The 15,919-nt window shown below is 46.2% G+C and overlaps 1 protein-coding gene across 4 annotated transcripts in view; it reads left to right on the top strand.

Annotated features, from left to right (window-relative positions):
• grm8a (glutamate receptor, metabotropic 8a) overlaps window positions 1-15,919 on the top strand; it is a 163,374-nt gene that overhangs the window by 54,836 nt on the left and 92,619 nt on the right. For all 4 annotated transcript variants that reach the window (XM_042078880.1, XM_042078881.1, XM_042078883.1 and 1 more), the window contains one exon: window positions 4,149-4,365. In XM_042078880.1, the coding sequence (XP_041934814.1) occupies window positions 4,149-4,365 (217 nt within the window). The remainder of the gene's footprint in view (window positions 1-4,148; window positions 4,366-15,919) is intronic.

The raw sequence follows: 15,919 nt of genomic DNA, 5'->3' as shown, positions 1-15,919 counted from the left end.
AAGCTAGTATTGCAAAACAAAACAAAAAAAAGCAAACCGTCATCCCCAATCTGTCCTTTGGTGTGGCACAAGCAAGGCGCCCACCAAGAATAACCACTTCATATTCATGAGGCTTACCCAATGCCTTTGAAATGGATATCGCTCCTTCTAAATGTATCCTGACTAAAGGCAATGTGCAATTCCACTGACTGTTATTTCTCTTGACCTCTTTTGCGACTTTATTATTTGTTTATCTGCCGTATATGCATTATTCATGGGTAACTTGTATGTAAACTTTACGGAAGTTTGCATGGAATTATGTAAATCTTTTCCAAAGAATGAGCTCATTTTTGGCTTGTTAAGGGTCTATATGGGGTTTCTATATGCCATTGTGGAAGTTAATAGTGATGGAAAATGTATAGTAAGTAAGTATGTATACTATACCACCAACTGTAAATTGACTGTACACTGGAAAGCTACCTCTAAGCACTAAAAACTCAGCTGAATGACTTTGAACTGATCTCCTTGGAGTAATCCATTGTTACATTTCCACTATGAACTTCACCAGGATGTAGTTGTAGGGTGTGAATTTCACCAGTTGTGTTGTATCTAAGCTGCTGTCTGGAGAAGACTAGTAAGATTGTACAGCCAATTACTGGGAGGTGAAAATGTCAGTGTAACTAACGACTGGCTGGAGGGAGCCAGCTGGAGGCTTGGCTTAGCAAACAAATACTGGAGAGTGTAGCTGTTTTGGTTGAAATTATGGCTAAATATTTCAGAAATGGCTGGCAGCCTCATTATCAATTCAATATGCTGAAGGCTACACCAAGGCCATGGTCGTTTATTATGCCACTCTATTTTATCTTGCAACAACAACTCATGTAGGCATGGTATGGGAAGCCTATATTGCACTCTCCCATTATCATTACATTTAATAGGATGACATGATGATGCTATGACTTTGCAGAAGCATTGCAATGTACACTGTTCTTTGGCCATTACACGACAACATTAGCAATGTGATTATGTGTTAGAAACTGACGCAAACAAAATGTGGGAAGAAATAGTAAATCCCAACTCTTCCATATTTATTTTGTCTATTATTTTTGTATCTCTAGCAACCATAGTTGAGGATTTGGGAACAACCAACTGTTTTAAAACAGATGGCCAGTCAAACTCAGGTAACACTGGTGGCTTCACTTGTGAAATCCAGCGTGCAAACAGTGCCGTAGAGGGAAGGAATGAGGGATTTGAAGGTATAGAGACGGCTGAGACATGGATTGGGTGTGTGAGTCAACCCTGGGCTGGAGCAATATTTATGTGCCTCTGAATGTACCCAAGGAGCTGGAGTGTTAAGAACAGCAACACCCCTATTCCTCTGTCTTTAGAATGTTCTAGAATGTTCTGACAACAGGAGATGCAGTGGCAATACAGTATTCATATAATAGCAGCTTGTGTGTGCTATGTTGTTTTAGTTTAAATAGAACAAGTATGTTTGAATAAAACACTAGCACATTTGAATAAAATGTTATTCCACCACATTTTCCGTGAATTATTAACTCAAACATTACTAGCCATTTCCACTCTAATGCATCCACCATGTAGTCAGCAAGTCAAATGTTAAATTATGTAATTTTGAATATGATTGAATTTCATATGCAAATACTCAGCCAAGTTGCTGCCTGATTTTTTGTTGACCTTTTTACCAAATGCCAATACCAGTCTGTTCTAGCCTTTTACTTGCCAAAGACAATACAAGGTTGGTGCCTTTACTGTGGTATTTAGAGATAGATTTGATGGGTCATACTTTAAGACAGCTTGGGTTTTCAGTATTTTTGAGTCATTTTCGAGTCAGCGTGCATGAAAACACCTGCATAGTGCATGCCTTAAACCCTGGTCGTTTCTGAATTTTAAACGTCCTGTTTTTGGAAGGATTCATGAGAGGTTTGCAACATGCTGTTAGACCAGGGGTTGGTGCACTAGATCTGCTGTGAGAATGGTGCAGTTGCTACAACCAGAAATGTTGTTGGCTGCCACAGCTCAGCTGTACTTCCCAACGGAGACCCTCCTGCACTTTAAACAGACGGGCTGTAGAAAGGTAGAGTAAAGATAGAGCTTGGGTGAAAGTTTAGAAATTCATATCATATATGGGCAAAGTGGAAGCTTAACTGGCTTGTTAGCCATCCGACAGAATGTTGGGATTTAACAAGCCAGGAAACGGGGGCATGTTGAGATTGATGTCTGTTTCACTTGAAATAGTGCACTATGAGCTGAACTGGTCTGATTACATCTCATGGAATGATCTTAAGGGTCACATAATGCCATGATGATGCCTGCTACAAATTACCGTGTGAGAGAGAGACGAGCTACAACAGCAGGTCAGCACCCCGTTGAGAAACAGTCATCACACGATCCTTAAAAGCAGTCATTACACACAATGACAAATGGCATATGACAGCTTAAAGCTATATATTTTCCACAGCTGTCAACAAAACCGTGGGCGACCACAATAACAGATAACAGGTATAAAAACAAATAAACAAATACATTTCGACTAATACTGATACAGCTGCCATGTTTATGGAAAAGTGAGCTAGGGAAGAGCTGCAAAAGTGCATGCATCAATCATGCTACATGCCAGTGTGGTTGTGTGGCGCCGGCGGTGTGTCTGTGATGAGTGCCCTTGAGTTTGCCTCTCCACCTTGATAAAAGAGAAACCACCGGATGTGTGAACATCTTATCCACTCAGGCGAATCTGTTTATGACAGCAGTGAGTCTAGCTCCTGAATGGATGACTGGTCTTCTGCAAGATATTGACCCCAGAAATACACACACACACACACACACACACACATGCAGAGCTCTCCAGTGAGACAGTGGATTCCGCTGATGGCAGTGGTTTATTACCATAATCTCAGACCTTTTTTATTTTGACCTCACTTCAGATGAAGTTTCTGGAATATGAAAGAGCTCTAGCTCATAAGAATGGCAATTTTCGCACTGCACACTGTTGTACAATAACAATGACATGAAGACTGATACCACTTAGAATCACTTTCATAGAATCCATCGAATTTTCAAGACATCACATTATGATGAATGATACATTTTGATGAATGATGAATGAAACATGAATGACACTTCTTTGAAGCTGTCATGGGTCAGAAATGGAGGCTAATATAGATGTTTTTTATATATAGTTTTAGGTATAGTTAGTACTAGCAGTGTGGGCAGGTCTTTGGAGTCACCATTTCGAGCATTCTTGGGTTTTGACAGCTTGTATGGTCAAACTGAAGCGTTTCTGAGGCCAAAAAGTAGGGCAGCTCAAGATGGGGGTTCTGGCACATATGATGCGTGCTGACAGCTGTAAGTGATTGCTCAGCCCAAGGAACATCCCACAAAACTGCAGCGCGTTCGCTCAGCGAGACCGGTGAGGAGGAGAGAAAAAGAATCAGATTTTTCACATCTAAATCGATAGAAATAAATAAATAAATTTGGCGAAAATCAGCCAGCGTGTCAGGGCACTGCTCGCAAAAACTACAGGAGCTGACAGTGGAATTCTCTCTGAGCACATATCAGCGTTGAATAGAAAAAGAATGAAAAAAAAAAAAATGAAGATATGAACGATCCCCTGCACCTCCTCCCTGAACAGTCTAGCTGATGATTTGGCAACGTGGAGTCCTCAGCAGTGTTTGGACTCGCGAACGTCTGTGTATGAGGGAGACGTGAGTTGAGTCTGAAGCTCTGAGGCCTGCTGCCGCATACAAATAAATCTGACTGCAGGCGTAGGCTCTCTCACTCTCCTTCCCTCTCTCTCTTTTCCTCTAGAGAAATCAATCTGTCAGTCAACCGCCTCCACCCCAAAGTCCATTAGCTAGACCTCTTGCTGATGAGCCATGCCTGCCTGCCTCCATGCTTCTTCACTTTCTGTCAACAGCTCTCGGCCCCATTCCAACTGCCATGGAGTCATGTAACCCCGTTCGGATATAGAGACGTTCTGGGTCGTCTTATCTCTGTGTGTCTCTGTGTTTACCGTTTCTCTAGTTCCTGTCCTATTTTCCTGTTTTGTGCTGCTTTTTTCTTTCCTTATTTGACAACAAAATGCCTTTTTGGCATTGGTTCCACCACTCATAACTCAATATGTCTTTCACATTTTTTTGCCTCCGCAGATTCCTCAAATCAGCTATGCGTCGACGGCACCGGATCTTAGCGACAACACCCGCTACGACTTCTTCTCCCGCGTCGTGCCACCCGACTCCTACCAGGCGCAAGCCATGCTGGACATCGTCACGGCGATGGGGTGGAACTACGTGTCCACGCTGGCCTCGGAGGGCAGCTATGGGGAGAGCGGCGTGGAGGCGTTCGTCCAGATCTCCAGGGAGATCGGTGAGTCATACTTATGTTAGCGCGACACCGTTTATCATGGCAGGCCCTCTCCTGCTGGATGGGAGGGTGAAGTGCAGGAGTGCATGAGCACTTTGCCTCACTTGCCCTGGTGGGGATGTTTGACTGATGGGCTTCCCGGCACATCTGGGCAGAAAAATCAATCTGTCTAATTAAGCTTGTCTTGACAAAAGTCTTAAATCTCCTCACATCCAGTGTTTGACATTTCCTGTGAATGATGCTTCTGAACAGGATTAGCACCCTGGTGAGTTTGTGCTAGCAGATTTGTATTGACAGCTGGGGCCTGGGTGGGCTCACTGTCTTCGTCTTTCTGTATTTCTTCTTTCTTTTTTTGGGATGGTTCAGGCTCTGCACAAGAGGCCGCTCCATTTAACCCCCCCCCCCCCCCCCCCCAAAAAACAAAAAGTGAAGGAAACAGTCAGGCTCTCTGTTGGATTTGTCTCTGTTGTCTGTCGTGGGATGTTAAAGGGGACGATCCTGCCGAGAGATGCCTCAGTATCAGCTGTCCACACGCCAGCGAAAGGGCGATAGAGAGAGGGAGCCCCTGAAGAGCACAAACACTGGGCTGATATTTCAAACAGTGTCTGACTGTGAGGACGTCAGGACAGACACTGCACTGGAAACTGCGTGGCCTGAATGCTAAGCATGCGTGTTGTGTTTGTGTGTATGTGTATGTGTATGTGTATGTTAGTGTGTGTGTGTGTGTGTGGGGTGTTGGTGATTGGGCAGCAGACTACCCACAGTTACCCCTGGGGTGTTAGCAAGTGAAAAATAGCTACGGCGATGTAGGAGAGAGAAGCTGTGGAGTTGGGGGGGGATTGCCGATCGAGTGAGAAGATAATGATGTGGCCTGAGTAGCCATCCTAGTTTGCCTGCACGCCCGCCCGCACACCTTTCCAACATAATCTGTCCCCTCCCATTCAATCCAATGGAAATGAACAGTTATTATGGAGGCGCCGCAGTCCCCAAAGCAAAAGCAAAGCCCCCCATCCCCACACTCCTCCTAGCAGCATTGCATTGCGGGGTGTTTAATTGTACGCTTTTAAAATTCACGAGCCGTATCGTGCGCTCACACAGAGGGGTTGGGCGGTAACAGCGAACACCCACCAGCCTTATTACACACCTAACCGGCCTGTTGTTCGTGGGCTAATGGGTCCCAGAGTATCTCACAGGCTCCTGACAGTTCTGCTGAGGGGGAATACATCAGTGCTGTACTGAGCTGTGTCAGTGTGGTGATTTGCGAAACATCACAGTCCACTTTGCGAGATGAAGTGGAGTCTATGTGTGTGTGTGTGTGTGTGTGTGTGTGTGTGTGTGTGTGTGTGTGTGTGTGTGTGTGTGGGGGGGGGGGGGGGGGGGGGGGGGGGGGTGTTGAGGGGGAGGAGGAAAAGGTGGAGGAAGAGGAGGGGGGTGGGAGAAGTATAGGGTTGGAGAGAAATACAGGCGGGTGGGAAATTGATGGTGGTAGAGATGGAGAGAGGGATAGAAATGGATGGTGAATAAATGGAAAGGGTGGGGACAGAGGGAGGAGGAGGAGAGATGGAGCGATGGAGAGGAGGGAGAGGCTGCTCCCATTCGCAGCTAGGCTGCTCCCATTCGTTCTCTGCTGCCTCACCCACCCACCCATATTGCCCCTCCCCTCTCCTTCACATCTCCAGATTGCTGAGGGGATTTTGTTTTCTTTTTTTCTCCTCTCCTCCTCTCTCGGTGTTAGATTTCCCATCTGAGACAGATGACAGGCTCAAGTCTTCCAGCTGCAACACGAGTGGTGGATTAAAACTGAGAGACAAAGAACTTAACAAGCATCCAATTAGCTGCCGATCTAATGTCACGTAACAGTCGAATGAAAAGTCAATAACCAGGCAACAATGAGGCTCTTGTTTTCCAGTGTCTGCTTAATGAGGTAAACAACGTACGATTTCCGCGCTCTTTCTGCTTCATCTGTCCTCAGAAGAAAGAAAAAAAAACGGGGGGTGAAATACAATACATCAAACTCACACTGACCTTTACATGACAAGCGCATTAACCTTAGATTATCAAATTAATTTGCTGCCCTGTGCAGAGTATGTAAATGATAGATAACCAGCGGAATGGGGAGCGCCACCACAAATGCAGCGGATTTTTGAAGCGCAATGAGTCACTTTTTCTAGAATACATTTCATCTGACGGGTGAGCAGAGATGTCAGAGAGTGTGACGTTGAGCTTGTGCGGCCTCCACGCGGAAGAATCCTCCACCCCCACCACACTCCTCCACCCCCCCTCCCCCCGCCCACACCAGCTCGCCTCGCCTCGCCGTGTCAAGCGGGGCGGTTCGCCGCTGTGCCGGGGCTCCTCGTCTCCGCAACTGTCTCCGACAGCCATGATGAAGGACGCGGCTAACGTGGCTAACGACAGCATGATAGATGTGACCTCATTGTCCGTTGCGCTGGCTCCGTGAGAAGTGGGGCAGATTGGAACCCACATCCGTAGCACCCCCCCCCCCTCCTCACCCGCCCACCCTACTTCAGGATAGCGCTGTGTCTTCCGTACTCTTCGCCTGCCTTGTCGTGACGGTTTTATCCCCTTCCACTCGTTCTCGGCCCGCGCCTGTCTGTCAGGCTTAGAACCTGTTAATGAGGCCTGACATAGTTCCTCAGCCTGTCATCACTGCTGTCGTTGTGTGGCAGCCAGGGCAATCTGTGCATTATGATATAGCTGTACTATATCTGTGCATTATGATATAGCTGTACAACTGTTGGCAGACATGCTTCTTCTCAGTCTACCATCCCAGCTACATTGTATATGCTGATCTGCCAAGACACCCAGAAATACATGCCGTATTGTAATAATAACTCGTGGCTTTCTCAGTGGTAGGATTATCCTTATCATGTACTGGTATACATTATCATATGTATATATATATAAACTCCATATTTGGTCTGGCAGCACACAGATAATTACAACGCAAAACCAGGCAGTTGGACTCTGACTAATAGGTAAGAACACTGGGTGGAGACTGCATACAAATGACTTGGCTTCCAGTCATACCCTGCTCCTCCTCTACATTAAAGTGTGTTTCCTCCAGACCTGCAAAAGCTCTCTGGAGACAGACACCCGCGCACTCCCTGGGATCTCCCGCTAGTTCCCCAACCCTGCTCCCCAGGCGCCACTACTCCCTGCCTGCCTGCGCCCACGTCTGACAGCCCTCCCTGTTCTCCCCGACCGGCCTCGTGTCAGGGTATGGAGGGTTTCCGTCTCCGTCCCCCCCCCCCCCCCTCTCCCATCATGGCTGGCCAGTGGCAGTCCCTCGCCTTCATCAGTGCACCTCTGAAGGCAGCCAGTTAGAGTGAGTGTCCGCCTCTCCTCTCCTCGCCCGGGCTCTGCTGCTCCTAATGACCGGCATGCTGAATCAATTAGGTGCTCTCCTGAAACTCTGCTGCAGGCCCCCGAGCTGCCAACTCATTCAGGGAGACCCCAGGCACTGGAGGGGCAAGGCATGTATCCCTGTGTTTAAAGTCCTAAATGAACCATTAGCTAGGCAGAGCAAGGGAGGGAGAGAGTGAGAAAGAGAGAGAGAGAGAGAGGGAGAGAGATGGAGAGACTGAGCAAGAGAGGAGGAGAGAGAGGGGTAGAGACAGCATAACCACAGATTAAACAAGGGGTTTGCTGTTATTTCTGGTCAATACCTCCCCAGTGGGCAGGCGAACGTGGAGGGCATGCTTCATAGAGTTGTGCAGTCACCGACCTCATCTTCTCCCCATAAGCCAGCGTGGATTAAAGTCAAGGCATTTGCATAATATCATGGAACAAGGGGTTTAGTCAGTGGCCCAGAACAGCCACACAGAGGAAGAGCGCAGTTCAATTGGAATGGGAGAAATCCGGCACACAAGGCGTTGTGACGCCAAAGACAAGAAGAAACGAGCAAACACTCCCCAAGCAGCATCTCAGAAGGTTTTCTGCAATCTGTAATCACATTAATAGATTTAATCTTGACATTATTTCCCGTTGTTGTTCTTCAAGCGATATTCTCGCATCGACTCCCTGAGAATTGCTTTTGCGGAGCTGGCGTCTCCCCAAAGGGTTTTTTTCCGATGCCATGCACAAAAGTTCCATCACAAAACCCCGGTGCCACAAGCGAGCACTCTTAGATCCATCAACTCGCTTTAAAAAAACAACAACACATGTGACAAGATCCAGCTGCTCTTGTCTCTATTCATCGCATCCCAGCACCATTGAGTTAGGAAAGGCCCCCTTTTTATGATAGGAAAGGAAAGGCAATTTTCTGATTTATGAGAGATGGTGCAGAAAAGCTTATCACTGCAGAGTGCGCAGGATATCCTTTACTGTCAGTGTCGTCCCTTGGGTGGGTTTAGCGGCAAAGATCTTCGTCCTTGATTATGTGCTACCAAGATCAAGGGTACATGACAACTCTATTCATCATTGTCTTGCACAAGAGAGTGAGCGGCAGGAAAACACATCAAACACCACATTTGTTACCAATTAACGAGACGTGCTTTTGTCTCAAGGTGAAACCATACCAGCATTTCACCATCTATTTTTTTTTTTTGCGTCGAGTCGTGTTAGACAAGAAAAGAAGTAACGTTTCCCTCGATGGGATTTGTTGACACTTAGTCTTGTGTTCTTTCAAGCCAAAAATATGGGTATTCGTGTAAGTATGTGTGTGTGTGTGTGCTTTTATGTGTGCGTATCAGTGTGTTGTGCTTGTTCAGAAGCCACGAACAGATAAACACCGAATCTCTTAAGAAAACTGAACACGGGTGTCACAGCTCAGACAGATGATAGCATCGCCTCATCAGGGCTTTCCCCTCATGTATTAGTTCCGTTCCGAAAAACACAACCGCAGGCTGGAGAGAAGAACTTGACAAGCCAGAAAGTTCCTACAAACAAACAGCCTTCTCCCCGCCCTTCACACCCACATCCCCCAGGCCGAGCCAGAGCCCTCAAACCCTCCCACTGCCCAAAGTGACCAGTATACTCTGCCATTAAACTCAAAAGTGCTTTTCAGACAGAGAAGCCTCAGAGTGGAATAACATGCTCAGTCCATTCCTACCCTCGACCCCCCCCCCCCCCCCCAAACCCCCCTCGAAAAAAATAACATTTTCTTCCTCACAATGGAACACTAGCCGTGTGGGTGTTTTGCGAGTGTGTGTGAATCTGCCTGCACAACCTAAAAGCACTTTACTGCCAGTAATGTTCTGCTTCAGTGCCTCCTGCTTGACTCAAGGCCTGTGGAAAAGCATCTTTTGATTTTTCGAGGTCAGAGATGTCAAGGCCGAAATAAATTGCAAAAAACAATGTTGGTATTATTGTGCCGTTAAAGACTAGAATGAAAGAGGAGAGGTATCAAAAGGCATGAGATGTCATATAGAACTGTCAGTGGCCTCCATGCATTTATCTGTCAAATGCAGTGAGTCATTTTTTGGTTGGTTTAAATGGGATGTGGACAAAGCCCACTCTGAAAAATGACAAACAACTTTGGAATTTTCATATCTTCTTTGTTCCTTTTTCATGTGCAAAATAGAAGAGAAATAAAAATAAAATACGTCTCAATATGAAAAGGTCTTTGGAGAATTAAGCATGACATAAATACCTGGGGCACAAAAATGCACTGTTAAATTACTGTAACTGCAAAGGTTACGCAATACTGGAATCCACTAAATGACTCAATCCTGTTCCTACCCAAACAACAGACCTAACTAATCCCATGGCCACCTGGATTCTGAATGTCCTCCTTGGCATGGGTGGGCAACTATTATTCTCCGCAGCCACAGATGAGTGTAGATTGAGTATAAACATTGATTGTGGAGAAAGCGAACCCCTCCACCGCTCTCCCATTACGCAAACCACACAGGCATTGTTCCTTTTAGTGTCCGTAAGAGACAAATGTGATGGGGCTCGAGGAAGGTGGGGTGGATTAACGGAGGTGGGAGGAGGGAGTAGGGGGGGGTCCTCTTTTCATCTGCCAGGGCTGCGATTTCGATTGCGGATCTCTCGTTGGCGAACCCAAAAGCGGGCACTTAAGAGGGCCTGTAATGAATCACCGAGCGGCGGGGTGATAGATGGAGGCTGGGGCCTAGTCTGATTAGCTGGGTCTGAATTCCCGGAGAAATGTGGGCCCTGTCGGCACGGCGATTAAACAGTCGTCGGCATGACAACACTCCTCCTTGTGTTTGCCGCTAGGCTCAGGACAATGCGAGAAAAATGTAGGGGCCGTTGCTGCTGCTTTCTTTCTCTCTCTCTTTCTCTCTCTCTCTCTCTCTCTCTATCTTTTTTTCCTGTTTCTCTCTTACATCTCGGCCTCTCTTGCCCTCTCTTTGCTTCAGTCCTAAATGAAAGTCGAGACGTGTGCTTTTGTTGTGCCACCGTCTCCCCAATGACGGTTTGTTAGCTAGACAGCGAGTTTCCATCTTTGTTGGGGGGGGGGGGGGGGGTCACTCACTCACAGTTAAGAGGGGATGTGTAAGGATGGTAAGGAAAGAGAGGAGAGAGAGCAAGAGTGAAAGTAAAGAGAGAAAGAGAGAGAGAGAGAGAGAGAGAGAAAGAAAGGGAGGGTGACGATGGAGGGGAGCTTAAGTGTGTCCTGATGAGACCTTTCGACTCCTCTTCTGCTCTTTAGGTCAAGAACTCGGCCTTGTGCAAATGTCAGGAGCCATATTTCAGAAGGCACTAAAAGACGGTCATTAAAAGGACCTGACAACTGAAGTCCCCAAACAGCTGAAGTGTCTAGTCTCCTTGGAGAGGGCTGAGCGAAGAAGACAAGAAGCCATTAAATGGTCACCATTCCTCACCTGAGTAATGTGTGAATATTTTCATTTTCATTTTCAGAGGAAGACCACACTTCCTCTGTTCCAGTTCATCATTTCTTTTTCAGAGGAAGACCGCACCTTCTCTCAGGGCCGGATGGCCCTATACACACTCTACGCAAGTTGTGTAAGGCCTCGCAAGTAAAGGCCCCCTCTCCCGTCTCCCTTTGAGTCAAGCTAGTGACGGAAGATATACAGTTATAGCGACAGTTTCTCATACATTAAGAATGTGAAAGCCTTCAGGGAATGAAAAACGGAAGAAGAAACTTCACGAGAATTAACAGCGGGAACAGCAGTCGGGTAAACTATTCCTTGGTTTGATGTCAACAAATAATTTGAGTATAGTAATGTAATCTCTCCAGCGTGTGTTGCTGGCCCAGCCTACCTAACAGGGAAGTGAATCCCCTGATCTGTCTGCGGCCGCATATTCCGCATATTCCGTTTTTTGAATGCAGGCTGGCTACATTTTGGCTACATTTTGGGAAAAAATATATATTTTAATGCGTGCATGCTTTAGATGAAACCAGTAGTTTTTCAGCAGAAACATTTGAGGACCCGTGATCGGTGATTTCACTCTTCCCATACATTTTTTTAAAACAAGTCGATGGTTTTAAAATGTTTCAGTCTAGCTTTAGTTGGTTTAGATTCAACTGAATACATGCAAAATGGAAAGTAGCCTAATAGATTAACTTTGATTTGCTGTGCTGCATACTGGACAATAGATGCACATAGTAAATTATATGAAGTAGGACTATTTAGTAGGTTTAATAATATTTAAATAAGTCTACGTTTGAAAAAATAAATTGAAGGGAATCCAGTCCAGTACACATGTCTTTGGCATAGCCTACTACAGACATAGGTGAAAAACAGTCAGCCTCAGTCAGTACTAGCACAACCAGATATGTACAGCCAGCTTCTAAAATTGGGCATTTATAGCTGTGAAGGTGATTCACACAATTATTTTTCTGTGTAGGGAGCTAGTGAACATAGCTCATTTCACCGGAAGTTAGATGGCACCCAGAGTTCAGTAAATGGTCCGAAGCGGCCGTATTTGCAGATAAACGTCACTTGTTTGTTTTTTTTTGTGGCTTTTTTATGCTTGGATTTTGTGATAACTAGCGAGAAAGACCCTGTACATTAAAATCCCAAAACACGTCTGAAATGTTGTGAACGAAAGCAAGCTAGCAAGCTAACTCTCCACTGTTTTGAATGGATAATGCGTTGGACGCGACTTGTGAATCCAAACATCAACTATGAACTAGCAGGGCATTCCAAATAAAATGGTTTTAGCGATCGAGATCCCTGTGAAGTTCCCTGTGAATTGTACACCCTGTGCAGTGGGTAGGGAGTAGGGAATTCAGCGTAGGGACCCTTGTAATCGGAACGCACCCATAGTCTCTGGGTATGGGTGATCAGTTGACCATGAGGTCATGTTAGAATAGTCTGACTTGAAAGACAGGCACACCATTCCATAGTGACACAGCTAAAGGAAAAAATCTGTGTTCTGGAATCTTCTGTCAGGACATCGTCTTTATGTCCTTTAAGACGGCCCCACAGGGACCGACTGTGGACTCCAACACGACAACACACCAGCGATCTGGACCTCGGGTCAGAATGTCACTCACAGAAACCTCTTGGGAGCACTTGGTAGCAGAGAGAGGGAGGGAGTTGGTTGGTGATTGAAAAAAACGAAAAAAAAAAAACTAAGAGAAAGAGAGTGTGAGTGCAGACAGAGAGAGAGAGAGATAGAGAGAGAGAGGAAGAAGAAAAGAAAGAGAGAGTGCTCTGAAGCCAGTTACGGTCAGATCAATGCTCTAGTCTTTCCCCATAGCCGACACGGTACACGCCACTGCATCCTTCACAGAGAATGGAAATCAAGACAAATGAGCACAATGAATCGGCGCAGTTGGCAGCGTTTGAGGGGCGCGGCGCTGAAAAGGGACTGATTGTACTGTCTCACACATTAGCCGATAAATGGCTGACATCATCAGTGTTTGCCCAGTGTTGTACGGAGGCGTGATCCGCCGCCATACATCACGCCGCTACAGAGCTGCAGGTTGTAGGAGTGCTTTACGATGCTCGCATCAATCTCCCCCCCCCCCCCACACACACACACACACACACCTTTAGCCCTTCTCCCTTTGTGCCCCCCCCCCCCCCCCCCCCCCACAACCGATCGTGGCTCCAGAGCACCCTGTAGCTCTTCATCAAGCTTCGCACTCCCTCCCATTTGGGGCAGATTGGCCCCCGGCAGCTGAATTGGCTTCACTATGAAAAGAAGCTGATCAAGGGGATGACAGCCAGTGAGAGAGGCCTATTTGTGCATTTTGAGGATGCTGTGGATGTGTACCAAGTGTGTATATGCACACTTGCATGTGTGTGTGTTGGATATGTGGAAGACTGTGTACACACATTTGTATGTGTGGGTTGGATATGAAGTCTGTGTGTGTGTGTGTGTGTGTCTGTCTGTTCGGTGTGTGTGAGAGAGAGATGGGGATGGTGGGTGTATGCATCTTTGTGTTGTGGAAGATGCTTTGGAATTGGGAAGAACTTTATCCTCTTTCTGTACTTCTAAATTAGATTTCCTGCATATTACACGTGAATGCCCTGTGGTCGACACAAGGCTCCATGCAAAACCAATTATATAATTCTGTCAGGGCTGTGAATTGGCAAATGAAGTGAAATTAACCATTTTTAAAAAAAAATCACACAGACTTACCTAAGAGGCAATTGAGAGGTTAGGAAAACCCATAAGGAATATAACATCAGCCATTTTCTTTTTCTGCCGCTGCTTGTTTCAGTTTTTTATATGAAGTCATTTTTGCCCTAGTCTCTGCCTGACAAGTAATTTATTCACCCACCAACAAATGTTGTAAAACCATGGATTTAAAAGTTTCATCATTCCCAAGCTTCTCATTTCTCACTTCTGAAAACTTGTATTATTCAGACGAGGGATCAGAATTTATGCAAGGTTCAGACATGGCTTTATATTCAACCTCTCTCCCTTCTCTCTCTCTCTCTCTCTTTCTCTCCTGTTCTCTCTGTCTCTCTCTTTCTTTCTTCCTCGTGGATTCTGACTAGTTTTGATTTTATGTGCCACCTTACTGAAGCCCTACAAAAAAATAAATTGGCTGTTTTATGACTGGAGCCTCACGGTGGAGGTAGGTGGGGAGAGCAAAGGGGTGTGTGTGTGTGTGTGTGTGTGTGTGTGTGTGTGTGTGTGTGTGTGTGTGTGTGTGTGTGTGTGTGTGTGTAAGGAAGAAGAGCTTCCGTGGAAGATAGAGTGTGTGCCGAGCGAAAGGAGTGTATCTCCTCCGCCCTGCGGCACACACCTCGGTAGCCTGGGAGGAGATTTATACAGAGGTTCGAGAGAGAGATTCATCAATGTGCGCGACCGTTGACAAAAAAAAAGAATAATAAAAAACATGAGGAACACCACCGAGTCCAGAAGGCGCGACAGAATGGTCGCTGAGTGAAAACGAAATCTGCAATCCGATTATCGTTAATTGCGTTTGTGGGTTTGTGTGTGGTGGGCCGACGGGACGGGCGGGACTAAATTGGGGAACTGTAATTAGACGAGGAGCGGGGCCCCCTAAGTGACACCCCCCTGATCCAATCACCTCGTCCGAACAGGGAGAATGCTGCCAAGGAGACGGTAAATCACCAGCCTTGCTCCCACAGGAGGTCCGCTCTCTGATTGAGTCTGCAGGCCTCTTTCTCTCTCTCTCGACTCTTCTGCCTTCTTTTCTTTCCTCCAAGTGTCAGGAATGCTCTCTCCCTTACTGTGTGTGTGTGTGTGTGTGTGTGTGCCTGTGCCTGTCTGTAGCTTTGCATGACAGCTGTGATGTCACCTTGCGTCAGCTTGGGTGAAAGAATGTTCCACACCTTGGAAGCTAAATGAAGCTCTGCAGTTGAGAGTGTTTGATATTTTTTTTGCCAGATGGTTTTCTGTGCGATGTGTGAATGGGCTGTAATTCACAGCATGTGGTTGGGCTCCTACTGTGATACATCTCCCAAATCTTCAGAAGGAAACTTTTACACGGTTGAATAAAAAGATACAGCTCCTGTATCTGCAAGATAGCTGCGTGGCATCTCTAAAAAATGCCCTCAAATAAAAACATCCCGCTAGATGTTCCTCAACATGACCTCCGCTTTCTAAGGATGTGGCTCTGTTCTTTTAACCTTGGTTCTTAAGCAGGAGAACCTTGATTTTGTATGGAGAATTCTAAGGGAATGCATTAAGTATTTAAAGTACAAAGGTGGCAGAGGGAATAAAATGGTCAGGAATGAATATTGCATGTGCTGGAGCTGGACACTTCTCCCTATCTCTCTATTTCTCTCTCTCTATCCGTCTTCCTCTCATTCTCGCTCTCTTTCTCTCTGTGCCTGCAGACATGAAAGTCTATTTATGCATGTAATTCGACACCTTTGACCTCTGAGTGGGCGTCAAGCTTTTTAAAAGAGGGAACATTGATTGGGGCGACGCAACACATAATTCAATCTGCCGCAGAATCGGCCAGGACGGCACAAGTTGTAATCTAATTATTCAAATATGCGCACATGCCTTGCCCTTGGTGGCAGCCATAATTCATACGAGGGGACTGTATGTATGTGTGCCATGGCGGGGATTGTCTTCAGCTTGGCTTTGAACACTCATCTTGCCTCTTGTGGTTGTGTACACAAGACATAATAGTGGGATTATGAGCTTGTTTAGCTGCGAGTTTACACTCTCG

This window comes from Alosa sapidissima, chromosome 22 (assembly GCF_018492685.1).
Source record: "Alosa sapidissima isolate fAloSap1 chromosome 22, fAloSap1.pri, whole genome shotgun sequence".
Taxonomy (NCBI): Eukaryota; Metazoa; Chordata; class Actinopteri; order Clupeiformes; family Clupeidae; genus Alosa; species Alosa sapidissima.
The sequence above is the reverse complement of the archived record's forward strand: the minus strand, read 5'-3'. Positions and strand labels throughout refer to the sequence as shown.